The 23,115-nt window shown below is 39.5% G+C and overlaps 1 protein-coding gene across 7 annotated transcripts in view; it reads right to left on the bottom strand.

The window, feature by feature from the left end:
* Positions 1-23,115, bottom strand: part of LOC115254554 (tyrosine-protein kinase Src42A) — a 487,102-nt gene that overhangs the window by 44,698 nt on the left and 419,289 nt on the right. For all 7 annotated transcript variants that reach the window (XM_062853654.1, XM_062853653.1, XM_062853656.1 and 4 more), the window contains 2 exons: positions 14,762-14,883; positions 14,504-14,667 (listed from right to left, as the gene is read on the bottom strand). In XM_062853654.1, the coding sequence (XP_062709638.1) occupies positions 14,504-14,667; positions 14,762-14,883 (286 nt within the window). The remainder of the gene's footprint in view (positions 1-14,503; positions 14,668-14,761; positions 14,884-23,115) is intronic.

Below are 23,115 nucleotides of genomic sequence, written 5' to 3'. Positions count from 1 at the left end.
AGAAAACAGAAAAGACAGAGAAGACAGAGAAGCCAGAGAAGACAGAGAAAACAGAGAAGACAGAGAAGACAGAGAAGACAGAGAAGACAGAGAAGACAGAGAAGACAGAGAAGACAGAGACGACAGAGAAGACAGAGAAGACAGAGAAGACATAGAAGACATAGAAGACAGAGAAGACAGAGAAGACAGAGAAGACAGAGAAGTCAGAGAAGACAGAGAAGACAGAGAAGACAGAGAAGACAGAGAAGACAGAGAATACTTAGAAGACAGAGGAGACAGAGAAGACAGAAAAGACAGAGTAGACAAAGAAAACAGAAAAGACAGAGAAGACAGAGAAGCCAGAGAAGACAGAGAAAACAGAGAAGTCAGAGAAGACAGAGAAGACAGAGAAGACAGAGAAGACAGAGAAGACAGAGAAGACAGAGAAGACAGAGAAGACAGAAAAGACAGAGAAGACAGAGAAGACAGAGAAGACAGAGAAGACAGAGAAGACAGAGAAGTCAGAGAAGACAGAGAAGTCAGAGAAGACAGAGAAGACAGAGAAGACAGAGAAGACAGAGAATACTTAGAAGACAGAGGAGACAGAGAAGACAGAGAAGACAGAGAAGACAGAGAAGACAGAGAAGACAGAGCAGACAGAGAAGACAGAGAAAACAGAGAAGACAGAGAAGACAGAGAAGACTTAGAAGACTTAGAAGACAGAGGAGACAGAGAAAACAGAGAAGGCAGAGAAGACAGAGAAGACAGAGAAGACAGAGAAGACAGAGAAGACAGAGAAGACAGAGAAGACAGAGAAGACAGAGAAGACAGAGAAGACAGAGAAGACAGAGAAGACAGAGAAGACAGAGAAGACAGAGAAGACAGAGAAGACAGAGAAGACAGAGAAGACAGAGAAGACAGAGAAGACAGAGAAGACAGAGAAGACAGAGAAGACAGAGAAGACAGAGAAGACAGAGAAGACAGAGAAGACAGAGAAGACAGAGAAGACAGAGAAGACAGAGAAGACAGAGAAGACAGAGAAGACAGAGCAGACAGAGAAGACAGCGAAGACAAAGAAGACAGAGAATACAGAGAAGACAGAGAAAACAGAGTAGACAGAGAAGACAGAGAAGACAGAGAAGACAGAGAAGACAGAGAAGACAGAGAAGACAGAGAAGACAGAGAAGACAGAAAATACAGAGAAGAAAGACAGAGAAGACAGAAAAGACAGAGAATACAGAGAAGTCAGAGAAAACAGAGAAGGCAGAGAAGACAGAGAAGATAGAGAAGACAGAGAAGACAGCGAAGACAAAAAAGACATATACAAAGGCTGAAAAAATAGATTAAATGGGAAAACAGAGACAGAAGACATAAGACACATCAGAGGGGTGTATCGGTGTTAGAATACAAATGGGGGCCGTCCATAAATTACGTAGCATTTTTGACCAATTTTCAACACCCCTCCCCCCTCGTAGCCTATTTTCCCATACCTAATACATGGGTCGTAACAATTTAAGGGACTCCTGAGAAAGTCAGTAATTTGTGGGTGAGTGTAAGTAAGTAAGTAAGTAAGTAAGTAAGTAAGTAGGTAAGTAAGTAAGTAAGTAATTAATAAGTAAGTAAGTAAGTAAGTAAGTAAGAAAGTAAGTACGTAACTAAGAATGTAATGATGTAAATCAGTAGGTAATTAGTATACATATAACTAAGTTGATAAGTAAGTAATAAGGTAAGTTTGCAAGTCAGTATGTAAATAAATATGTGTAAGTTATTAAATGAAACCAAACAAAACTCTTACTAAGATTAAATAAATATGTGTAAGTTATTAAATGAAACCAAACAAAACTCTTACTAAGATTTGTTCAGCTTACATTTAGTTTATTTGCAGCAAATTTATCATCTACAATCATTTCACAACCTTTCGACTCGACAGCATCTCTTCACTCGTCACTATTTTAATCAGCTCGTAACATATGGAACCTTTTGGTATCCAAGTTTTCGCTTCTGGAGTAAAAAGTATAAAACTAGTATAATCAACCTGCATTTTCCTCAAAATTCCAAATTTCAAATACCATCGTAATGGAAATCTGGCGTCATACTATTCGGAATGATGATATACGAGGCTATAATGTAAAATCATTATCTCAGAAGTTGTTTTTTTAATAGTTCTATCAAAAAACTTTCAGTACTTGCAAATATGTTCAACAAAATTATTCCTCCAAGAAAACAATAAAATACTAACGCAAAATTTAATGAAAAATATTGCTTGCATCTTTTGAAGGTTTTTCAAAAAGTTCATCTATCATTTTGTGCGATTTCCCTCACTTACAGTTCTGTATTCTTGCTTTCTTATGAAAAGTGGCTAAGCCAAAATCCTCTACAAAAAAGAGAGTCAAAAAAACTTCAGAGAAAAAAAAATAATACGTTTTTTTTCTTTGAAATATTTTAAGAGGTCTTCCAGGTATTCTTTCCTAAGTTAGAACAAAAATTCTTGGTATTTTTTAAATAAGGAACTCTTAAAAACTAATTTCATGAACTAGCATTAGAAATTTTCAGATTTTTTAAGAATTATCTAAACATATGTAAGACATTCTTTAAAAACTTCAACACTCAAAACGGTAAATCAAATTCCGAAGTTTTACCGAGTTTCTCGGTACTTTAGAATTTTGTTTTCCCGATAGTGCATTTGATACAAGTGAAAATACCACGTAACCTTTTCAGAACAATATGAGAGAACCAATATTTTTAAAACCCCGGCTGAATAGTATAGCCGAACAGGAACCATTTTACTACTAGAATTAATTCAATAGACATTTGGCCAAAACATGTTTTGTTTTTGTTGAGAAGATTGTTCGTTTTGTATCATTTAATGAAGATTGACTGACGAATTTCATCAGCTACGACATCTTCAAAGAAGGTTTTCAATAATGCATACATGATCGAATGAAGATGTCCAAATCTTCAAAGAAGATATTGAATGGTTGAACTTTATATGAATTAAATTTTATATTAATTGAACTGTTATATCTCCGTAAAAATATTTGTTTGATATTTACTGCGAAAAATATGTATTTTTCTAAAATCTCGCCGGGCTAATCTCTAAATTATGAACGTATATCAACAAAACACAAATGCTACAAAAATAGGCACTTTTTGAGCGTTTAAAAAATATGATAGATTGACACTTTTTGGTTCTTTCTCGAAAAAATGTTAATTTTTTACATCAATGTCATTAATTTCGAGTTGTGATATCCAAAGATTTTCTATTTCTGTTCTCAAGACATCTTTAATATTAGAGCTCATTTGAAGGAGGAAGTATTACCGGAGGAATGGATGGAAGGTATCGAGTGTCCCATCTAAAAAAAAAGTTGGATTGCGGGAACTATCGTGCGATCACACTACTGAGCGCTGCCTACAAGATACTCTCTCAAATTCTATGCCGCCGTCTATCACCGATCGCAAGAGACTTCGTGGAGAAATATCAGGCCGGATTTATGAGTGAACGCGCTACTACGGACCAGATGGTCGCCACACGCCAGGTGTTGAAGAATTGCCGCGAATACAACGTGCCCATTCATCACTTGTTCATGGATTTTAAATCGGCATATGATACAATCATAGAGACCAGCCATAGCTGAAGATTATGAACGAATACGGATTCCCGGATAAACTGATACGATTGACAAAGGCGACAATGAATCGAGTGATGTACGTACTTCGAGTATGAGGGGCACTCTCGAGTTCCTTCGAATGTCGCAGAGGGTTACGGCAAGGTGATGACACGGTGCTCCCCAGACCGTATTATAAAATAAAAATCTCCATCCAATCGGTGCCCACCATTCGTTTTCTATGACTATCCTGCATGTCTGGGCAAAATTTGAAAAAAATCGAAGGCCCCTTTTTTGAGTTAGGCCCTTTTAAAGGGCGTAAAGCCATATATTCAAAGAAAAAATCTAAATATTTGTGTGCTCAGCCATTTTTACGATTTTGATGAAATATTTTCACGAAGAATCGTTTTGTATTGAGTACCAGTAGTATCAAACATAGTTTTGACTGATTTCTACCAACATGTGAAAAGGGCGGAACAACCATTGCACGTCTCAGCTTCTTCCGTCCCTCTTAGATTTATATCCATTTATTTATTAAAACATAAACCGTTATCAGATACAGGGGACATACAGAAAAACTTGTAGTTAGAAGACACAGAATGTTGCTAATTGACAAATTGAGGGATGAATTTTTGAAAAAAATCGCGTTCTGGTGGGATTCGAACCCACGACCCCGTATTCGCTAGACCGGTGCTTTAACCAACTAAGCCACAGGACAGGTGATAATTCTGCGGAATAGAAAGCCAAACTGAACCCGAGCCCTCACCATGAACAGATACAGGGGAGTCTGCTCTACCTATTACTGGTCAGAGGTTGCAGAAATCTGCAATGGTTGTTACGGCATTTTCAAATGCTAGTCTAGATTTTTTAATGAAAGTGTGAACATTTCAGTGTTGTAATATGGATAAGTGAGTACTATTACGCGAATATTACAATAAATTCTGAACATCTATGTTTGCTTCAACTAAGAACAAAACGCGGACAAAACTTCAAGAAAAGGAAAATTTAAAGATATCTAATACATAATAAAAGTAATGAGGGAATTCAAATAGAATTTTAGGGATTATAACAGAAATTGTAGAAAAAAGTTAGAGCTTTTAAATTTTATCCATATAAGTTCTTTTTCACACATAAATGCAACACAAAATAAATACCCAAGTATGAGGCAGAGCAGTTCCCAACAAAATATCTTATTCAAAGGAATGGGTTTAAAAATATTTGCTACAAGATATCAATCGTTTTGCCAGTGTTTTATTTCTCTCGAGTCTAATAAAATTTAATCATTCTCAAGAGTTGATAAAGCGATATCCATCACCTTGTTTGGACATTCTAGTGTGAAGCACATGCGTTTAAAGACTGGGGCCTGAATCCCACTTCTATTGTAAAGGACAGTAAAGGGAAGTAAGCCATTTCGACTAGAAATCTTATTGGGCTAAAAGCTAGTTTAAACAGATAAAAAGTTATTTTCTTAAGGACAAGGTATTTGGAGTACATTGCTCAAAATTTCCAGAGCACCGTTTTTTAGAACCGTTGAACGGATTTGGATGAAAATGCATCACGCTGCTGACAACCACTGAACAATTAGCGTGATGCATTCTCATCCAAATCCGTTCAACGGTTCTAAAAAACGGTGCTCTAGAAATTTTGAGCAATGTACTCCAAATACCTTGTCCTTAATACCATGTCAATAAATCTGATACAATATACAAAAAGTTTTTGCATTTGTTAACAAAAAAATTGGATTTAAAGTACTTAATAAATCAACCATCTGAAGGAAAGAAGGTCAATATTCCGGTCCCTTAAATGTTGAAAATATTGTGTGGACAAAAGGTGGAGGGAGTTAAGATGGCCACCGATTGATTTATTTCTTGTTGTTAGATTTATTCTCACTTCTTACAAAATACAACAAAAATAATACACAAAACAGACCAGAACAGATACCTAACGTTGATTATAGATAGCGCCAGTTGAAATGAGCTGCGAAAATTATTGAAGAAATTACTCACATAAAATATGCAGATGTCTCTGTAAAAGTAGATATATACAGACTTGCTTCGGCATTAGAGTCTTTTGATTTGCAATACACGTTCGTCCATATAGTGTCAGCAATTCGGCATTTATCATATTCATACCCTTAAAACCGCTTGTGGTTAGTATTACTGTTCTGCGGAATTGAACCTAATACTCAACGCCTTTGAATTTGAGGGGACTGTGTTTCGTTTCACTTCAACGATTAACATTAACTTAATTCCACCATGGCATGGCATCTTTTCACACTTGAAATAAAGATTCTGCGGCCAATCAGTTTCGAACAAAGCACCTTGTGATTATCGAATTAGTTGATAGAAGAGAAGACAAATCGCTGTCAAGGGGCTCTTGTGGTGTGATGATCATGTTTTTTCATAGTAAATTTAAACACACTTTTCAGTGTTGATATTATTATTTATAACTAGCTGTCCCGGCAAACTTTGTCTTGCCAAGTTGCAGCGGTTTGACAACTGTGGAGGTCATTTTAGCACAGCACTCTAGATTGGTTTCATTTCGATCCTGTTGAATTTCTTCTCGATTCATGAAAAATCATTACTTTCACAGTTTTTCTACTTTTTAGTTGATTTTCGTAACTTTTTATTACATATAAACACAGCCACCACGAATACGAATCGAACCGTGCAAGAGTCATGCTGATCAGTTCAGCCGTTCGTGACTTTTGTTGCCTCAAAGGGACTTCAAACTCATTTTTATATATATAGATAGATACACTACTTTCGTATTCAAGATATTACTTTAAATACAATATATACTTGATTAAATGCAATTATCAATCGAATTTTTATAAATCAAAACATTGGTTCAACCCTTACCCTGTCCATCCCTCAAAATGTGACCCTCCAACCTCGAGCTGCCAAAAATATTGTGGCTTCCTCCCATTACTAACAGATATGATAAAAAAAGTTGTTATCGTGAGTATATTGTATACATTTAGTACATAAAAGATCTTCGGCTCCGCAAAACGTTATACGCGATTGAGCCCCGAATAAATGAACTGTATAAAAAAAACTCTTCTTCCTTTTATTCTTACGCACATAATGTGCATTGCCTTCATTTACTTTTTTGTTTATTTATATTCACGATTTTCTTATCGTATTTGAACTTGAGAAGTTACAAACATTATAGAAATATTTTCATACAAATTCACATTTATTTATGTCAATTAATAAAAGTGTTCATGTTTTCTTCAAAAAGTTCAACAAAAACTATGCCAAACATATCTAATACTCAATGCAATACAATTCTCCTTGAAAAAAAATCATCAAAATCGTTTAAAAATGGCTGAGAACATAAATATTTTGTTTTTTTTTCTTTGAATATATGGCTTTACGCCCTTTAAAGGGCCTAACTAAAAAATGGGCCCTACGATTTTTTTCAAATTTCGCCCAGACATGTAGGATAGTCATAGAAAACGAATGGTGGGCACCGATTGGATGGAGATTTTTATTTTATAATAACGGTCTGGGGAGCACCGTGGATGATCTTTCATGCTTGCTGTTTAACAATGCTTTAGAGTGTGTAATTAGGAGAGCAGGGATAAACACGATTGGAACGATTTTCATGAAGTCCGTTCAGCTGCTTGGTTTAGCTGGTATTGATATTATAGCTCGTGAATTAGAGACGATGGCGGAAACGTACATCCGACTAAAGAATGAAGCAAGCCAATCCTATTAGTCATTTATGTGTCGATGACAAAGTACATGGAGCATGGACTATACGTGAAGTGGATCAACCCACCTTTGGTGTCTTCGAATGGATGGTGCTGTGTACCATCTAGTTACGGCGGAGTGCAGATGGAAGACGGGACTTGGAGAAGCCGTATAAACCAAGAGCTACATCAGCTGCTGAGAGAACCAACCAACGTCCACAGCGCGAAAATCAGGAGGCTACGGTGGACGCGTCATGTCATCAGGATGTCGAATAGCAACCCGATTAAAATGTTTCTCGAGAGCCATCTGAACAGTACAAGAAGACGTGGTAACTGTTTTTTTTACTTTGATTTCCACTGAAAGCGCAAGAAAAATCATCAACCTTAAGCCGCATTATTTCCAAGAATCGCACCCAATTCAGTTCGCGCGATCAATTCGCCGATGATGGTTCGATGTGCGATCGATTGCTGCAAAGCACACAATTCAAGGTCGTCCGCGATCCGCGGTCGCGGTTTCCTCTCCTCCATCTAAATATCCTCCACAAACCAGCCGACAATCGACAATCGTCAACGACGACACGGTAAAACAAGACACGAAAAAAGAATTAAAACAACACTTGGCTTGATTTGGCGGCGCTGCGCTGCGGCTGTAGATTATGATGGCATGGTAAGTATTTAATTGCGGCGTTACAGCGACAAATCAAAAGTGCGTTCACGCAGTCCATGGACCATGATGGTCAGTGAGGTGGCGCGGTACGGTGCGGTGCTATAATTGTCCATAACAAATCGTATTATTTAAAGCGCGTGCAGCTCGGGTCGTGAGCGCACGCTTACTCATCCATCATGTATGTACCTGTGTAATGGTTTATTGGATCAAATTAAAAATTGTTGAAGTTGAAGAAGACAACGATATTCAGGGTTCGAAGTCACTTGCAAAGCAGAAAGGTGAGCGTACGTACACCGTGAAGTGGAGAGCCATTGATCTTCTTTTGAGTATATGTGGATTCATGGGGAAATGAATTGTCGGATATATGATTGCTTCGGCATAGGTTCACTAAGGCTACCAAGTTGCCGATGTGTTAGGCTTGGTTGAAGCGATAGATTGTTCTTTAGAAGTTGTGCATTCGGCACTGTATGGCTGGGTTGTTTATATGTTAATATGATTACAAGTTGATTGAATCAGGCCTAGAACAAGGAACGGTTTGTTAAAATCTGATAAAGATAAAGCGATCCAGTTGAAATTTACATTAGTATTGAAACAATGTTATAATGCATGTAAAACTTAACTCAAATATTGTTGAAACAATCATAAGAATAGCTATGCCAATTATCCACCGTTTAACGGTAAATGGACTCTGATTTACAATGCAAGGTGAAGGAACCCTTTTCTGGTACCTATCGTTTTGGAATAGGCTCGACTCCAAGATGCGTTTGATCACAGTCATTAGAGGCACGAGGGGTAGGAAGTAAATAATCGAAATACAAGGTACCTACGCTACTATAAGAACTGGAACCATACTTTTTGGGATTACTACAATGTATCAACTATTGGTATATAAAGTTGATGAGTTCATGCGACATGGTAATCAAGGTTCGGCGTGCGTGTGACAACAGGTGGTCAATAAATTCGGTCAAACTGCAGTACACGCACGCAATTGATTATTCTTGGTGCGGATGGGGAATTTGATTGCTGTCAAGTCAAGAACGAACTGAAGAAAAATTGGTCATGTACATATAAAGTAGTAAAATTGGAAGCTTCTGAAATTAGAACAAAAGCCATAAAGGCTATGGCAATGTGGGTTTTCTATTATAAGACGACAATGAAACCACGGACACGTCAGAATGCGGGTCCATGAAGAATTGATGATGCCCCGGGTAGAGGTAAAATACTGACGATCAAAACGTGATATTGATTTGATTGATATAAGAGATAAAAGATCTGAAAATAATATCTCAAAAATGTTCCAGGAACATCTGAACAATATTAAAATTTGATATTTCAAGATCAAGTGAATTACTTGCTGCTATTGGTTAGATCTTACAAGATCTAATTATGATCTGATGATGATGTTCCAGGAGTAATTTTTAGATATTATTTTCAGATCTTTTATCTCTTATGTCAATCAAACCAGTATCACATTTTGATCTCAATATCAAAATATGCTATTATTGAGCTATTTTTCTTTACCCGGGGCACTCGCTCGCCCTTGTTAAAAAATATATTCCACTACGTCTCATCCTAGAATTCTTCCTAAAATTTCTCCTGGAGATCCTTATGGAATTCCTCCTGGGGTTCTTTCTGGAATTCCTTTTGGAATTCCTTTTTTAATTCTTCCTGGAATTCCTTCTTAGATTCTTCCTGGAATTCATTCTGGATTTCCTCTCCTGGAATTTCTTCTGGAATTACTCCTGAAATTCTTTCTGGAATTTATTCTGGAATACCTTCTGGAATTCATTCTGGAATTCCTCTCGCAAGAAAGGAATTTCAGCAGGTATTCCAGAAAAAAAAACTCCAAAAGGAATTCCAGAAGGAACTCCAGGAGAAATTCCAGAAGGAACTCCAGCAGAAATTCCAGAAAGAATTCCAGGAGGTATTCCAGAAGGAACTGCAGGTGGTATTCCAGAAGGAGCTCAAGGAAAAATTTCAGAAGGAATTCCAGGATGAATTCCAGAAGGAATTCCAGGATGAATTCCAGAAGGAATTCCAGGAGGAACTCCAGACGGGATTCCAGAAGGAATTCCAGACAGAATATCAAGAAGAATTCCAGACGGAATTTCAGGAGCAATTCCAAAAGGAATTATAGGAGGAATTCTTTCAGGAATTCCAGCAAGAGTTCCAGAAGAAATTCCAAGAAGAATTCCACAAGGAACTCCAGGACAAATTCCAGGAAGAATTTGAGAAGGAATTTCATACGGAACTCAAGGTAGAATTGCAAAAACAATTCCCGAAAGAATTTTAAAAAGAGTTCCAGAAAGAGTTCCAACAGGAATGCCAAAAAGAATTCCTGGAAGAATTTGAGAGAAAATCTCATAAGGAACTCAAAGTTGAATTGCAGAAGGAATTCCAGGATAAATTTCAGGAAGAATTCCTGAAGAAATTCCAAGTGAAATTTGAGAAGGTATAACAGAAGGAAATTCCTTCTGTAGTAATAATTCCAGAAGGAATTCCTTCTATAGTAATTCCAGAAGGAATTCCTTCTGGAATTCTCCTGAAGTTCCTTCTGGAATACCTTCTTGAAATCCTTCTGAGATTCCTGAGCAATTACAGGAAAAATTCCAGAAGGCATTCCAGAGGGAATTACAGTAAGAATTCCAGAAGGAATTTCAGGAGGAATTGCAGAAGGAATTCCAGAAAGAATTGCAGGAGATATCCAGAAGGAATTCAGGAGTAATTCCAGATGCAATTCCAGAAGAAATTCTAGAAGGAATGGCAGAAGGAATTCAAGTAGAATTCTATAAATAATTTCTAGGAGGAATTCTAAAATGAATTCCTTCTTGAATTCTTCCTGGATTTTCTTCTAAAATTCCTCGTGGGATTCCTTCTGGAATTCATCCTGGAATTCCATTTGGAATTCTACTGGCGTTGCTTCTGGAATTCGTTCTTGAAATCCTTCTGGAACTCCTCCTGGAATTCCTTCTAGAATTTCCCCTGGAATTCATTTTGAAATTCCTCCTGAAAATCCTTCTGGAACTCCTCCTGGAATTCTTTATGGAGTTCCTCCTAGAATTCCTTCTGAAATTCCTCCTGGCATTCTTTTTGGAAATTCCTTCTGGAATTCTTTTTGGCATTCCTTCTGGAATTCCTTTTGGAATTCCTTTTGGAATTCCTTCTGGAATTACTGCTGAAATTCCTCCTGGAATTTCTTCTGGAATTCCTTCTGGCATCTCTTCTGGAATTCCTTCTGGAATTATTACTGAAATTCCTCCTGAAATTCCTTTTGGAATTCCTTCTGGAATTCCTTGTGGAATTCCTTCTGGATTTCTTTCTGGAATTCCTTCTGGAACTCCTTCTGGAATTCCTTCTGGAATTCCTTCTGGAATTCCTTCTAGAATTCCTTCTGGAATTCCTTCTGGAATTCCTTTTGGAATTCCTTCTGGGATTCCTTCTGGAATTCCTTCTGGAATTCCTTCTGGAAATCCTTCTAAAGTTCTTTCTGGAATTCTTTCTGCAATTTCTTCTGGAATTCTTTCTGGAATTCCTTCTGGAATTCCTCCTGGAATTTCTTCTGGAATTCCTCCTGGAATTTCTTCTGGAATTCTTTCTGGAATTTCTTCTGCAATTCCTCCTGGAATTCCTTCTCAAATTTTTCCTGGAATTACTTCTGAAATTCCTCCTGGAATTCCTTCTGAAATTCCTTCTGGAATTTGTTCTGGAATTCGTTCTGTAATCCCTACTGGAATTCTTTCTGGAATTCTTTCAGGAATTTCTTCTGGAATTCCTTCTGGAATTGGTTTTGGAATTCCTTCTGAAATTGGTTTTGGAATTCCTTCTGGAATTCCTTTTGGAATTTCTTCTGGACTTGATTTTGGGATTCCTTCTGGAATTGCTTTTGGAATTCTTTCTGGAATTCCTCTTACAATTGATCCTGGAATTCCTTTTATAAATCCTTCTAGAGTCCCTTCTGGAACTTCACCTTGAATCCCTTCTGGAGCTCTGGCTGGCAATTCTTCTGGAATTCCTCCTAGTAGTTAATATATCTTGATTTTTTTTGTTTTTAATGCCTTATGGTATTTCTTACGGAATTCCGGGAATCTCTACTCTGAAGTGCCTTCTGAAATCCCTTCTTGAACTATTTCTGAATTCTTTTTAGAGTTCATTCTGATATTTTTTCTTAAACTCTCTCTAAAATTTGGCTTGAATTTTGTCTTAGAATTCCACATGGATTTTTTTTTATAATTTACCAGATCAATTGCCTAATGAAATTATGCAATGCATAAACTTCTGGAAGAGTACTGCAGAAATTTTTTGTCTGTGGTTTTTCTATGGAGAAATTAATATTTCCATTCCAATTTACATTGAACATGTATGTTCTATGTTCTTACCTCAATATTTTGTCGTCGTTTCTTCTTTTTATCTTCTATTTTAATCTTTCTAAGCTTTATCTTCGATCTTCAATCCTCTGCCTTTTACATACAACTTTTTGTCTACTTTCTATTTTCTATTGAATATCTTCCATTTTCTTTTGTCCGCCATTGTCGTCGATCTTTTTTTTCCTATTTTATAACTTTTGCCTTCCACGGAGAAGAACTAGCCACTGGCTGAAAGTCGCAATAATAAAGATATTCATAGTCATTCTCTTGATTCTATTTTCCATTTCCTTATTTCTTTCTTCTCTCTTCTATTCTATAATTTTTATCTTCCGTTGCATCATCCATTTACATCAATTTGTAAGTTTCTGTTTTTTCTTTTGTTTTTATTTTTGTGTATTTTAAACGGTAAGTTTCTGTATTTTATCCTCATTTTTGTGTTTGCTGTCTTGTGCTTCCTATCCTTTGTCTGCTTTTTCTATTCTATATCTTTGAATCTTTTTTTCTATTTTCCTATTTTCTGTCTTTTAGCTTCTATCCTCTTCTTAATATTGTTTTCTCTTTTTAAGTTTTTTTCTTTTATTTTTTTTCCTTTTTAGTTTTCTGTCGTTTGTCCTCTACCCTTTGTCTTATTTTTTTTTCTTTATTACATCCTCAATTTCCTGTCTTCAGTTTTCAACCAGCCATTTCCGTCTTTTCTAGTTTCTGAAAAAAAAAACAACATTCTTTCATTTGTCATCTATTTCCTGTCTTCTGTATTCTGTATTCTCTCTTCACTATTTTTGATTCCACATATTCGTATTTGCTTTCTGTTATCTTCAATGTCTCATCTTTTATCTTATATCGTATATATTCTTTTTTTATTATTGTACCGTTTATCATTTATTTTCTTCCTTAATATACGATATTCTGTTTCCTTTTTCTACCATATGTTCAATTCTATTTTCAATTTTGATATTTTAAGTTCTAATCTAAACCAAGTCACTGATTATGCAGTCAATGTTCGGATGATCAAGTTTTTACAAAAACGGAAATTAAATGGGAAGATAACACTACAGTTGGTAGGGTACCAAGCAAAGACAAAGGGGGAGGGAAATATTACATTTTGGGAAACATATTTACAGCTTTTTTTTCGAAACAGAAAGAACATAAACATTCGCAGACGAAATCCTACCTCAAACATCTGATAGTATCGACAGGACTAGTAGTTGATGATAGTAGTACATATGTGAGCCGATGTTAGATGTCGATTTCGTTTTGTTTTTGTTTTTCGAATGGTGCACACATACACACGCACACACGGATGAAAAGAAGTCGCATTGTTTTCGATTGTTGCAGTGATTGTGATGCGAGAAAGTGAGATGAAGAGAGCAGTAGAAGTAGAAAGATGCAAAAGCAAGAAAAAAAAAACAAAATGAAATGTACACACGAAGTAATAGTGAGAAAGCAAACAACTGATGTAAAAAATATATTCAAATTAGTAAATTAGAGAAGATTGTGCTAAAATGAAAGCTTCTATCATCTAGTTGAAACCAGTTGATTTCGACCTTGATTTTAACACGAAGATTACTTTTTGGTAACTGACATCTGTGACAGATACACTAAACAAAATTTTCCTACAAACTTCATGAAACAATAAATATTTAGTAGCACATATCTAGAGTGCCAACTCAGAAAATAAAATCGAGAGAGTTAATCAACTCGAAGGTAACAAAACTAAGCAAATGTTTGACGATATTTGTACATTTGTATGCGCAAAATAAACTATGAAAATATTCATTCGAATACCATTATTTCTTGAAGGACGGCTAAGCTAAAATTGATTCAAATGTATTAATCCAATCGAGGTTTGAAAAATAAAGCATCTTGTGAAAGTGAAAGAAATTGAAACAATTCTACAGAATTGTTGCAAATGATCCATTGCAAATTTGATCGCTCATTGAGTGTGAAATAGCACAGATGAAATCCTCTTGAAAAGTAATCTTCGCGACCAAACATGTCAACTTTCGCACTCATTGACTGACACATGCGGATCGATTTCCTCAACCGGAGGTGTGGCATGTCAAAATTCAACACCCCTTGAGCCACTGTTTAATTTTGAATTGCTAATCAGCTAACTGGTTCAACTCTGGTGTCATCACCTCCTAATCGTACCTATAGACAGAATCCAATAATGAAGAAAGCTCTGACTCACCTGGACGCACGGTTTGCACAGATTCACACACAGACCGTCGGAATCCTTGCTGTAGTGTTCGACCAGTTCCTGCAGTGTCCGGAATGTGGTTCGCCTGGCAATGAAGAAGCCTCCCTCGTCCAACTGTCGGATCCGGTAGTGTTTCACCGTATCGCCATCTCGTACTGCAGGGAAGAAAAAAAGGCGGAAATTATATAGTTCGAGTTTTAAATAGGAAAATTAAGAGCAAAATTAGCTGCTCCCGCAGCAAAATCCTACCTGACAGCGAGTAGTCATTGTGGCGGCTTTCCGAGTCACGGATCAAGAAAGCACCGTGTTCGTTTTCCGGCAGCAGCAGCTTTTTCTCCGCCTCTATTCTCTTGATCTTTCGGAAGTACCATCTGGGGAGAAGAAGAAAACGAAAATGAAAACAAATTAGTATCATTACTCAAACTCGAGCGAGCCGGCGGCGGGGGCTCAGGCGCGCGATAAGGAGAAGACCGAAGAGCGATATGTAGCATGGTGCGTCCCGACTAGACGGGTGTGACAAAAAACGGCTAACTATATTTAGTTTTGATATTTTATGAGCTCAGATGCAAAGGGATGTAAGCAACCATTTTGTCGATTGGAGTTTACTATAACATTTATGTCATTTTAACCCCTTTGCTAGCAATCTACAGTAATCTCAAAATAGTCGCCGAAACAAATATTCGCCGATACAATTTTCCACTAACATGCTTCAACAATTTACAGTTCTGTCATATTTCTCTAATCGGGTTGGGGGTGTATGATGTAAACACAGCAACAGGTAGCATCAGATACCGATGGTTGTGCCGATGAATGTAAGAGGATAAATTGACTAAATTGAGTTGTTTAAATTTTTCTGAAGCCATAATTATCGGTGCAAAGGGTGTTTAAAGGCAAAAGAGCTGAGCTGTGTGGTGGTGCCATGATATGGCCATTATGGAAACGATTATCAAGATACCGGCGGCTGGTTTTTTATATGAGAGATGCTGAAAAGTGGATCGTTTGCTGGATTGATTGTACATGTACACAGATAAGTTTAAAGATTTGTAGGAAATGTTATCGATGCATGATATCAAGTCACATGAGTTAGATGTTCGTATATAGACCATTTCCAGCTCAACGCATGCATTGCGAAGGCGCGGCCTTTTTCAACTCGGATGAATTTGCTCATGGGTGAGCTTCTATCTGAAAATATTTTAAAATGTTCTTCAACTAATTTTGTAAAAGGGCAAATAAAAATAACACAATTCTTTTCTTAAAAAAATTGTAGCTAGAATATGATTTGTTAGCTGGGATGATGTCTTCGAAGATGTTTGAGGATTTTTGAAGTAGTTAAAAATACACTGAAAGTAATATTCATCGCGAATCTATGTGAGATGTCATGTATTTTTTTTAACTTAACCCTTCGATTTTTTTGCAGAGAGCTGACTTCTAGCGTCAACAAGCTATTTTTTTTCTCTATTTTTTGTTTTAATTGATTTCCAAAACAAGCAGAAGGATAACATTTTTGATACCAAAAAAGATTATACATACAATTTTCAGTTTAAAAAGAGTACATATTATTCCCTACTTTAAATCTTAAATAACAAAAAATGAAAAAAATAAATAAACAAAATAAAAAATACATCTTGTAAATGTTGCTAGAGATAGTCTAAAAACTCACTTGTAAAAATTAATTGCTCATTTTTTTTATTAAAGCAGAAAAAAATCTCGAATAACATTCCAACAAAAGTCCCATACATTTTTTTATTTTTTTTTAATCCGCTTGTTGACACCGAAACTCTTTTAGCGATCCCAGATAAATTAAACACGGATGATTATGGGATGTGCTTTAGCTGTAAGTTTATTTAGTGGTATTACATTTGCATGTGCATGAATTAAGGAGTACTTACAAATTTTCAGTATGTCTTTAAAACAAAATTCTTCCCTTATCGTCTTCCAATTTAGGTTATAAAATTACTAGAATAATAAATTTGCATGAAACGCATGTATAGGTTACAAATTACAATAGTACTTACATTTAATTCAATTCGAGCAACAATAGAAAAGCTTTAAATTAATTTGTAACCACTAGTTTAGGTAAATCCACTAATTAATCAATTATTTTAGGTAGATCAAATTCAATCACGTTTCTGGGTGACTAAGAAATTGTTGTTTTCATTCCAATTGTTCAATTGTTCCACCCATTCCTTATCATTCATCCCCACGCATTAGCTGTCAGCAGCAGACCCGATCAAAATAGAACGGCGTTAAGCTATCTCCATCGCAGGGAGGGTTTCGTCGAAACCCACTCCCCCCCCCCCCACCCGTGAATCACTACCATCTTCTTGGTGGGGTTCACTATTTTCCACGACATCGAGCAAGGCAAGGTTTGCCACCGACCTGCGATCCACTCCTCGGCTTGTGCGGGCCCAGACTTGCCGAACGCGTCCATCTGCTCCCAGCAGCACTCGTTCTACTCTTCCTCTGGTCCATTGGTTTCGTATCGCAGAATCTACCACCAATACCAAGTCTCCCTCCTTCAAATCTCTCACGTGATCGAACCACTTACAGCGTCTTGAAATCACAGGAAGGTACTCTACAATCCAACGTCTCCAAAACTCGTCAGCCAAGTGCTTCGCCTTCCAACTGCTCCTCAAAGTCGTTCGATAGTCTGTTGGGAGAACTGGAAGCTGCTTGACACCTGATGAGCTTCCCAGCAGGAAATGGTTGGGCGTTAACGCCTCCTGATCTGCTGAATCTAGCGGAATGTACGTTAATGGACGTGTGTTAATCATACCTTCGGCCTCGATGATCACTGTTTCCAAAGTTTCGCCGTCTGGCTTCCGAGACTCGTCCAACGTCGATTTTATGGCAGTCTTAACCGATCGAACCAATCTCTCCCAGACTCCACCCATGTGGGGTGTTCCAGGGGGGTTGAATGACCAGCGCGTATTGGAATTGGTAAACACCGCCGCTAGTCTCTGATTTCTCTCCTCAATATCCTTTCTCAGCTGATTGTTTGCTCCGTGGAAGATGGTACCATTATCCGTGAAAAATTCGGCTGGTGAACCTCTACGGGAAACAAAACGACGTATTGCTTGAATGCATGACTCAGTTGACATGCTATGGACAACCTCCATGTGAATTGCCCGAATGCTCAAGCAGGTGAAAAGTGCAATCCATCGCTTGGCATTGCTGCGCCCTACCTTGACTAGAACAGGCCCAAAATAGTCCAAGCCTACGAATGTGAACGGCCGTGGAACAGCTTTATGTATACGGCACAAGATGCAGTCTCGAGCAACTTTCCCTAGCAACGCTCGCATGTTTGGGATATGGAACGCCTGCCTCATCTCGTTTACGACCGTCTCCCTATTCGCATGACGGAAACGACGGTGGAACTTATTCACGAGAAGAATCGTGATATGTGACTTCGGCGGTAGAATCGTTGGGAACTTCGCTGCATACGGAACGTGTGGCGCTGCACCAATCCTTCCCTGCATTCGCAATACCCCTGACTGATCTAGGAAGGGACACAACTTGAAGATCTTGCTGGATTTGGACACCGCAGAACCACGAAACTGCAACGATTTCTCCTTCCCGCTGAGCTGCTTTATTTCTTCGGCGTAGAATTCTCGTTGCGCTTGTTTGAATAGCGTGATCTCTCCATCCATCAACTCATGTTGCTTCAACACTCCAAATTCCAGTTGTTCTCCTTGTTTCTTCCGGGTGAGATTATTGATGAAACGATGAACATACGCCGTGGTGCGATGTAACTTTTCCCAGCTGCCAAATCTTCTAACTTCTATCAGTGGTACGGGTTGCTCGGCATGCACACCAACTCGACGAATTTCTTCACTAGTAGTAGGCGGCACTGTCTCCTGCTTCGGCCAGAAGCTTTCTGGTTCCCTCAGAAATTGTGGCCCACGGAACCACGGGTTATCTCTATCGAAGTTTGGTCCTTTACCCCATTTCGTTGCAAGTTCAGCGACGTTCAGCTCGGTATCGATTTTCGTCCATTCTTGCACGTTTGTCGTGGATAGAATCTCTGCCACACGAAAGCCCACGAACTGCTGATATCTTCGGTGATCGGAGCGCAACCAGGCAAGAACTGTCTGCGAATCGGTCCACAAAACACGGCGACTAACTGGGAGACCATGCATTGCAGCAACACTGTTGGGTAATCGCGTGCCCAACACAGCAGCTTGAAGCTCCAATCGTGGAATGGACATCATTTTGAGTGGAGCTACCTTCGCCTTTCCAGCAACTAGCGCTACCGCCGGTCCATCTCTAGACTCTATTCGAAAGTATACTACACAGGCATATGCTGATTTGCTGGCATCCACAAAAACGTGAATTTGAAGTGCGGAGTACGATTGATAATCAGCGGCCGCGAAATAGCAGCGGGGAATTCGGATAGAGTTGAGTCCCGGAAGAAGCGCCGTCCAACGCCACCATTGTTCGCACAGTTCGGCATTGATAGGCTCGTCCCAGTCTACTCCGGATGCCCAAATATCTTGCATGAGTGTCTTTCCGTGGATGATGAAGAAGCTGATTAAGCCCAGTGGATCAAACAAGCTCATAACAACACGTAGCACCTCTCGTTTGGACGGCCTGTGGGATTGATCCAGTGCATGTCCAAGATTACCTTGTACTACAAAGTTGTAAAGCTTGAGTCATTTAATGTCTGGACGCACTGTTCAATTTACTGTATGTAGTGCCCCTGGTGGTCGGATCCGGAAAATTTTAACAGCAGTTTGTTTTGGAATGTTGCCTCCTTCAGTGCTGAAAATTTTGTCACGATTGGTTGCGTTTCTTAAAAGTTATACGTAATGGAAGCCGCGCATCGATAATTTATTTTGGACACACACTTCGAAAATCCAACGTGGACAGGTTCACACATTGCGAAGTACGTGAAAATGGACTATGGTCAGCTTCCCGGACAAAAATATTATAAAGCCACAGGTCGGGGTGATGTCCCCAGTATGTTCAAGTTTATTTTTGCCAATAAGAAAGTTGATAATCTGGGAAGGTATTTGCAGCTGCGACCAAAAAACAAAGGTTTTCGTGACAAACAGGACCATGGATTCCAAAGTGTACAAGCAGAAGTGCCTGGAAAAGCGTATTCTTCCGTTCTGTACTGCTCACAATGGACCTGTTAAGTTTGGGCCAGATCTGGCAAGTTGCCACTACATCAGAGAAGTGGTACAGTGGTATCAATACAACGAGGTAGATTTTAACAAAAAAGAAATCAATCCACCAAATTGCGTTAGTTCCGCCCAATCGACAAATATTGGGCAATTGTCAAGCAGAAGTTGAAGAAGAGTGGAAAGGTGGTCGGGATGCAACACAGATGCAAAGATGGTGGAACAAAATGGCCGCTCAGGTGAATTAACAGACTGTCCAAGATATGATGAGTGGTTTTTCAGGGAAAGGTCGAAGTTTCATAAAAATGAATTCGGAATAATTTTAAGGCTATTTTTCCTAGAAAGTTCAATAAATATCCTTGATTTTAAGTACAAAATATTTTTTATTTCAATATCATATTTCCGAGACAGATCCGTTTTTTTGCGTCCAGATATTAAATGACTCAAGCTTTAAGTGAGGTCATCTCCAGTTGGGATCCATTTCATACCAAGAACAGACTCCACGTTGTCTTCCTTCTCGGGCTTGATTGTTTTCTCTGTTTCGGCAGATGTTGCTCCCACTTTTGCTGCGACCGTTGCATCATTGGAAAGAAAATTCCGGATCTCGAACCCACCGGCAGCGTGTATCCTCCGAACTTCGCTTCCGACCTTCATTGCCTCCGCCGCCGTTGGGAAACTGTCAAGGTAGTCGTCGACATAGTGATACCGGATGATTGCTGCCACTGCCCTAGGAGATTCGTGCTCAAATTCCTTCGCATTAACATTCTTAACGTGTTGAGCGGAGCTTGGAGAGCACGTCGCACCGAATATGGCAACATCCATGACATATACTTCGACTTTGGACGATACATGATCCCGCCACAAAAAACGTTGATATTGTCGATCCTCTTGTCTGATGAACAGGCGATGAAACATCTCCTTGATGTCTCCCGTCAGTGCAACGGCATAAAGACGGAAGTGATAGAAGACTTCGACCAGAGAGGCAAGATAATCGGGTCCTTTAAGGAGAACCGAATTGAGCGATACTCCGTTTACCTTTGCGGCGGCGTCCCAAATAATGCGCACCTTGTTCGGCTTCTTTGGGTTCAGCACTACTCCCAGTGGCAGGTACCATGTCCTCTCTGAACTTGTGGTAGCTAGTTCTCCTTCGGTTGCACGATGTGCGTAGCCTTTCTGCTGATACTCCCGCATTTGCTGCCGGACGCTATCGTACAGCGGTTGATCCTTCTCCAGACGCTTCTCTAGGGAGTGTAGCCGACGTAACGCCATCCCATAACTGTCCGGTAGCTGGATGCAGTCCCATTTCCATAACAAACCGGTCTCGAATCGGTTTCCGACCCTACGTGTGGTAGTTTGAAACAGCTGTTGAGCCCGTTTATTCTCCTCCGACTCTAGAGGAGTGAGCGGTGGTTGAACACCAGAGTTGTCCAGCGTTATGTAATCTCGGACCAGTTGGTTCAACTCACCCTCCGAATTGGTCCATCCTCCAATGTGAAACCCACAGGTGAATGATTCCGTGACTGAACGTGAGCAACCGTAGATGCTCCAACCCAAACGGCACTTGGCTGCCATTGGTTGCCCCCAACGTCCTTCCCGAATTTTCAGTGGAATCGTGAGTTTCAGGTTGTCAAGACCAATAAGGAGTTTCAGTGTGACGTTTTCATAGTCGGCAATCGGCAATTCTCGAAGGTGCGGATACTTTTCCGCCAGGTTCCGGTAACTTAGTGATTGTGCTGGCAACTGGAGACTTTCGACTGTTCGTGCATCCATCATCCTGTAGCGCTTGGTGGACGTCTCGCCGGAGATATTCATTTCGATGACACGGGAGTTTACCTCTTCCCGCGTTACGTTTCCGGTCCACTGGAGATTCAACGTATTTGACGGGCCAGTGACTCCCAGTTCATCGGCTACTGCAACATCCAGAAGAGAAATTTGTGATCCTTCATCCACAAATGCGAACACTTCAACTCGTTTCTCCTTCGCGTACAGTGTTACAGGCAAAATCCGGAAAATCGGGCCACTCTCACTCAGTAGTTCCGAATGGCTAGTGGACACTACTAGCGGAACCGCTGGTTCACAAGTATGTAATAACGTATGATGACGAAGACGGCAGCCTTCTATGTCACATCCTTTCCATGTCTTACATGGCCATTTGCCGTGTTGGTTCAAGCAAGTCCTACAGAGTGCATGCTGACTGACAACCTTGAGACGACCATCGATGTTCATCGCCTTGAACAGGAAGCACTCTGTTACTTTATGTCCCTCCTTCTTGCAGACAACACAGATCTTCTTTGTCGGATACACTGGAGATTTCGGATCGTTCTGTAAAGAAGTGCACTCCACCGAAGAACTATCCGAGTGTGCGTGGATGAAATTTCGGTCCATGGGCTTTTGTTGTGCTGTTTTGGTTGCATTTGACATTGGCTGATCATCCATCACTTCAAAGGCTAGCTCCACCACCGACGACATGAAGCTTCCAAACGTTCCTACATTGACTATAGGAATTTCGGTTTTGTACGATGACCACTTCATTCGGTATTCCACAGGAAGCTTTGCAACCAGGTCATGCAACAATGCCGGATTCGCCAAATGCGCCTGTTGTTTCGCTGTCTTCAAGTGTTCCACCAGACTGTCCACCGCTAAACCGAAGTCGACTATGCTGTTCAAATTATCTACTTTTGGAGAAGGAAGCTGTCGAATCTTTTCGGTAAACGCCCTTATCAGTGTTTCTGGACGACCGTACCGCATCTGAAGAGTCTTGATGACATGCGGAACGCTTGCAGGGGAAAGAAGTCTGGAACGTACCATTTCCATCGCCGGGCCTTTGAGGCTGCGCTGAAGCCGGATCAGGTTTTCGTCCAAGGAGAATCCACACGTAGCAGTAGAGCGTTCGAAGTTACTTATCCAGATGGGCCAGTCTTCTGGATTACCCGAAAAGGTGGGCAAATCCTTTCCCATGACTTGCCGGGCTGCCAGCTGCCGACTAGTCGGGCCATTGTCGGTAGGATCATACATGCTACCGCTTGCTGCACCTTGAGCTGCATTCCCTGCTGTCAGAAGTGGACGAACATTGTACGCGACGTCTTCACCATCATCATGCTCCTTCCTCTCGCGATGCATCTCCCTGAAGAAGCTCTTCTTTGCTATGTTGAAGATAGGTTCCTGTGCTTCGTTGAATTTTATTTCTCCGGAAATTTCCGGAAGTTTGCTGTTGTCCTTTGCTGCTGACGTGGATTGTATGTTTCCCTCTGTCCCGCGTTGAGAGAACTAGTAATCCTACATTATAGAGATCTGCGGAAGCGGCCATTGTAAGCCAATCGTGCATAGAGAACTGTCAAAGTGTGAGCCAAATGAACATGCTTATTATTCGTAGGAAGGCGTCGTTTGAACGGTTTTGCAATCGGAACTAAATAAATGAAAATTATTTACTTTTAATATCGAGAAATTGACGGCATATGTAAGTTTAGTAAAAAGATAAAA

This window comes from Aedes albopictus, chromosome 2 (genome assembly GCF_035046485.1).
Source record: "Aedes albopictus strain Foshan chromosome 2, AalbF5, whole genome shotgun sequence".
NCBI lineage: Eukaryota > Metazoa > Arthropoda > Insecta > Diptera > Culicidae > Aedes > Aedes albopictus.
The sequence above is the reverse complement of the archived record's forward strand: the minus strand, read 5'-3'. Positions and strand labels throughout refer to the sequence as shown.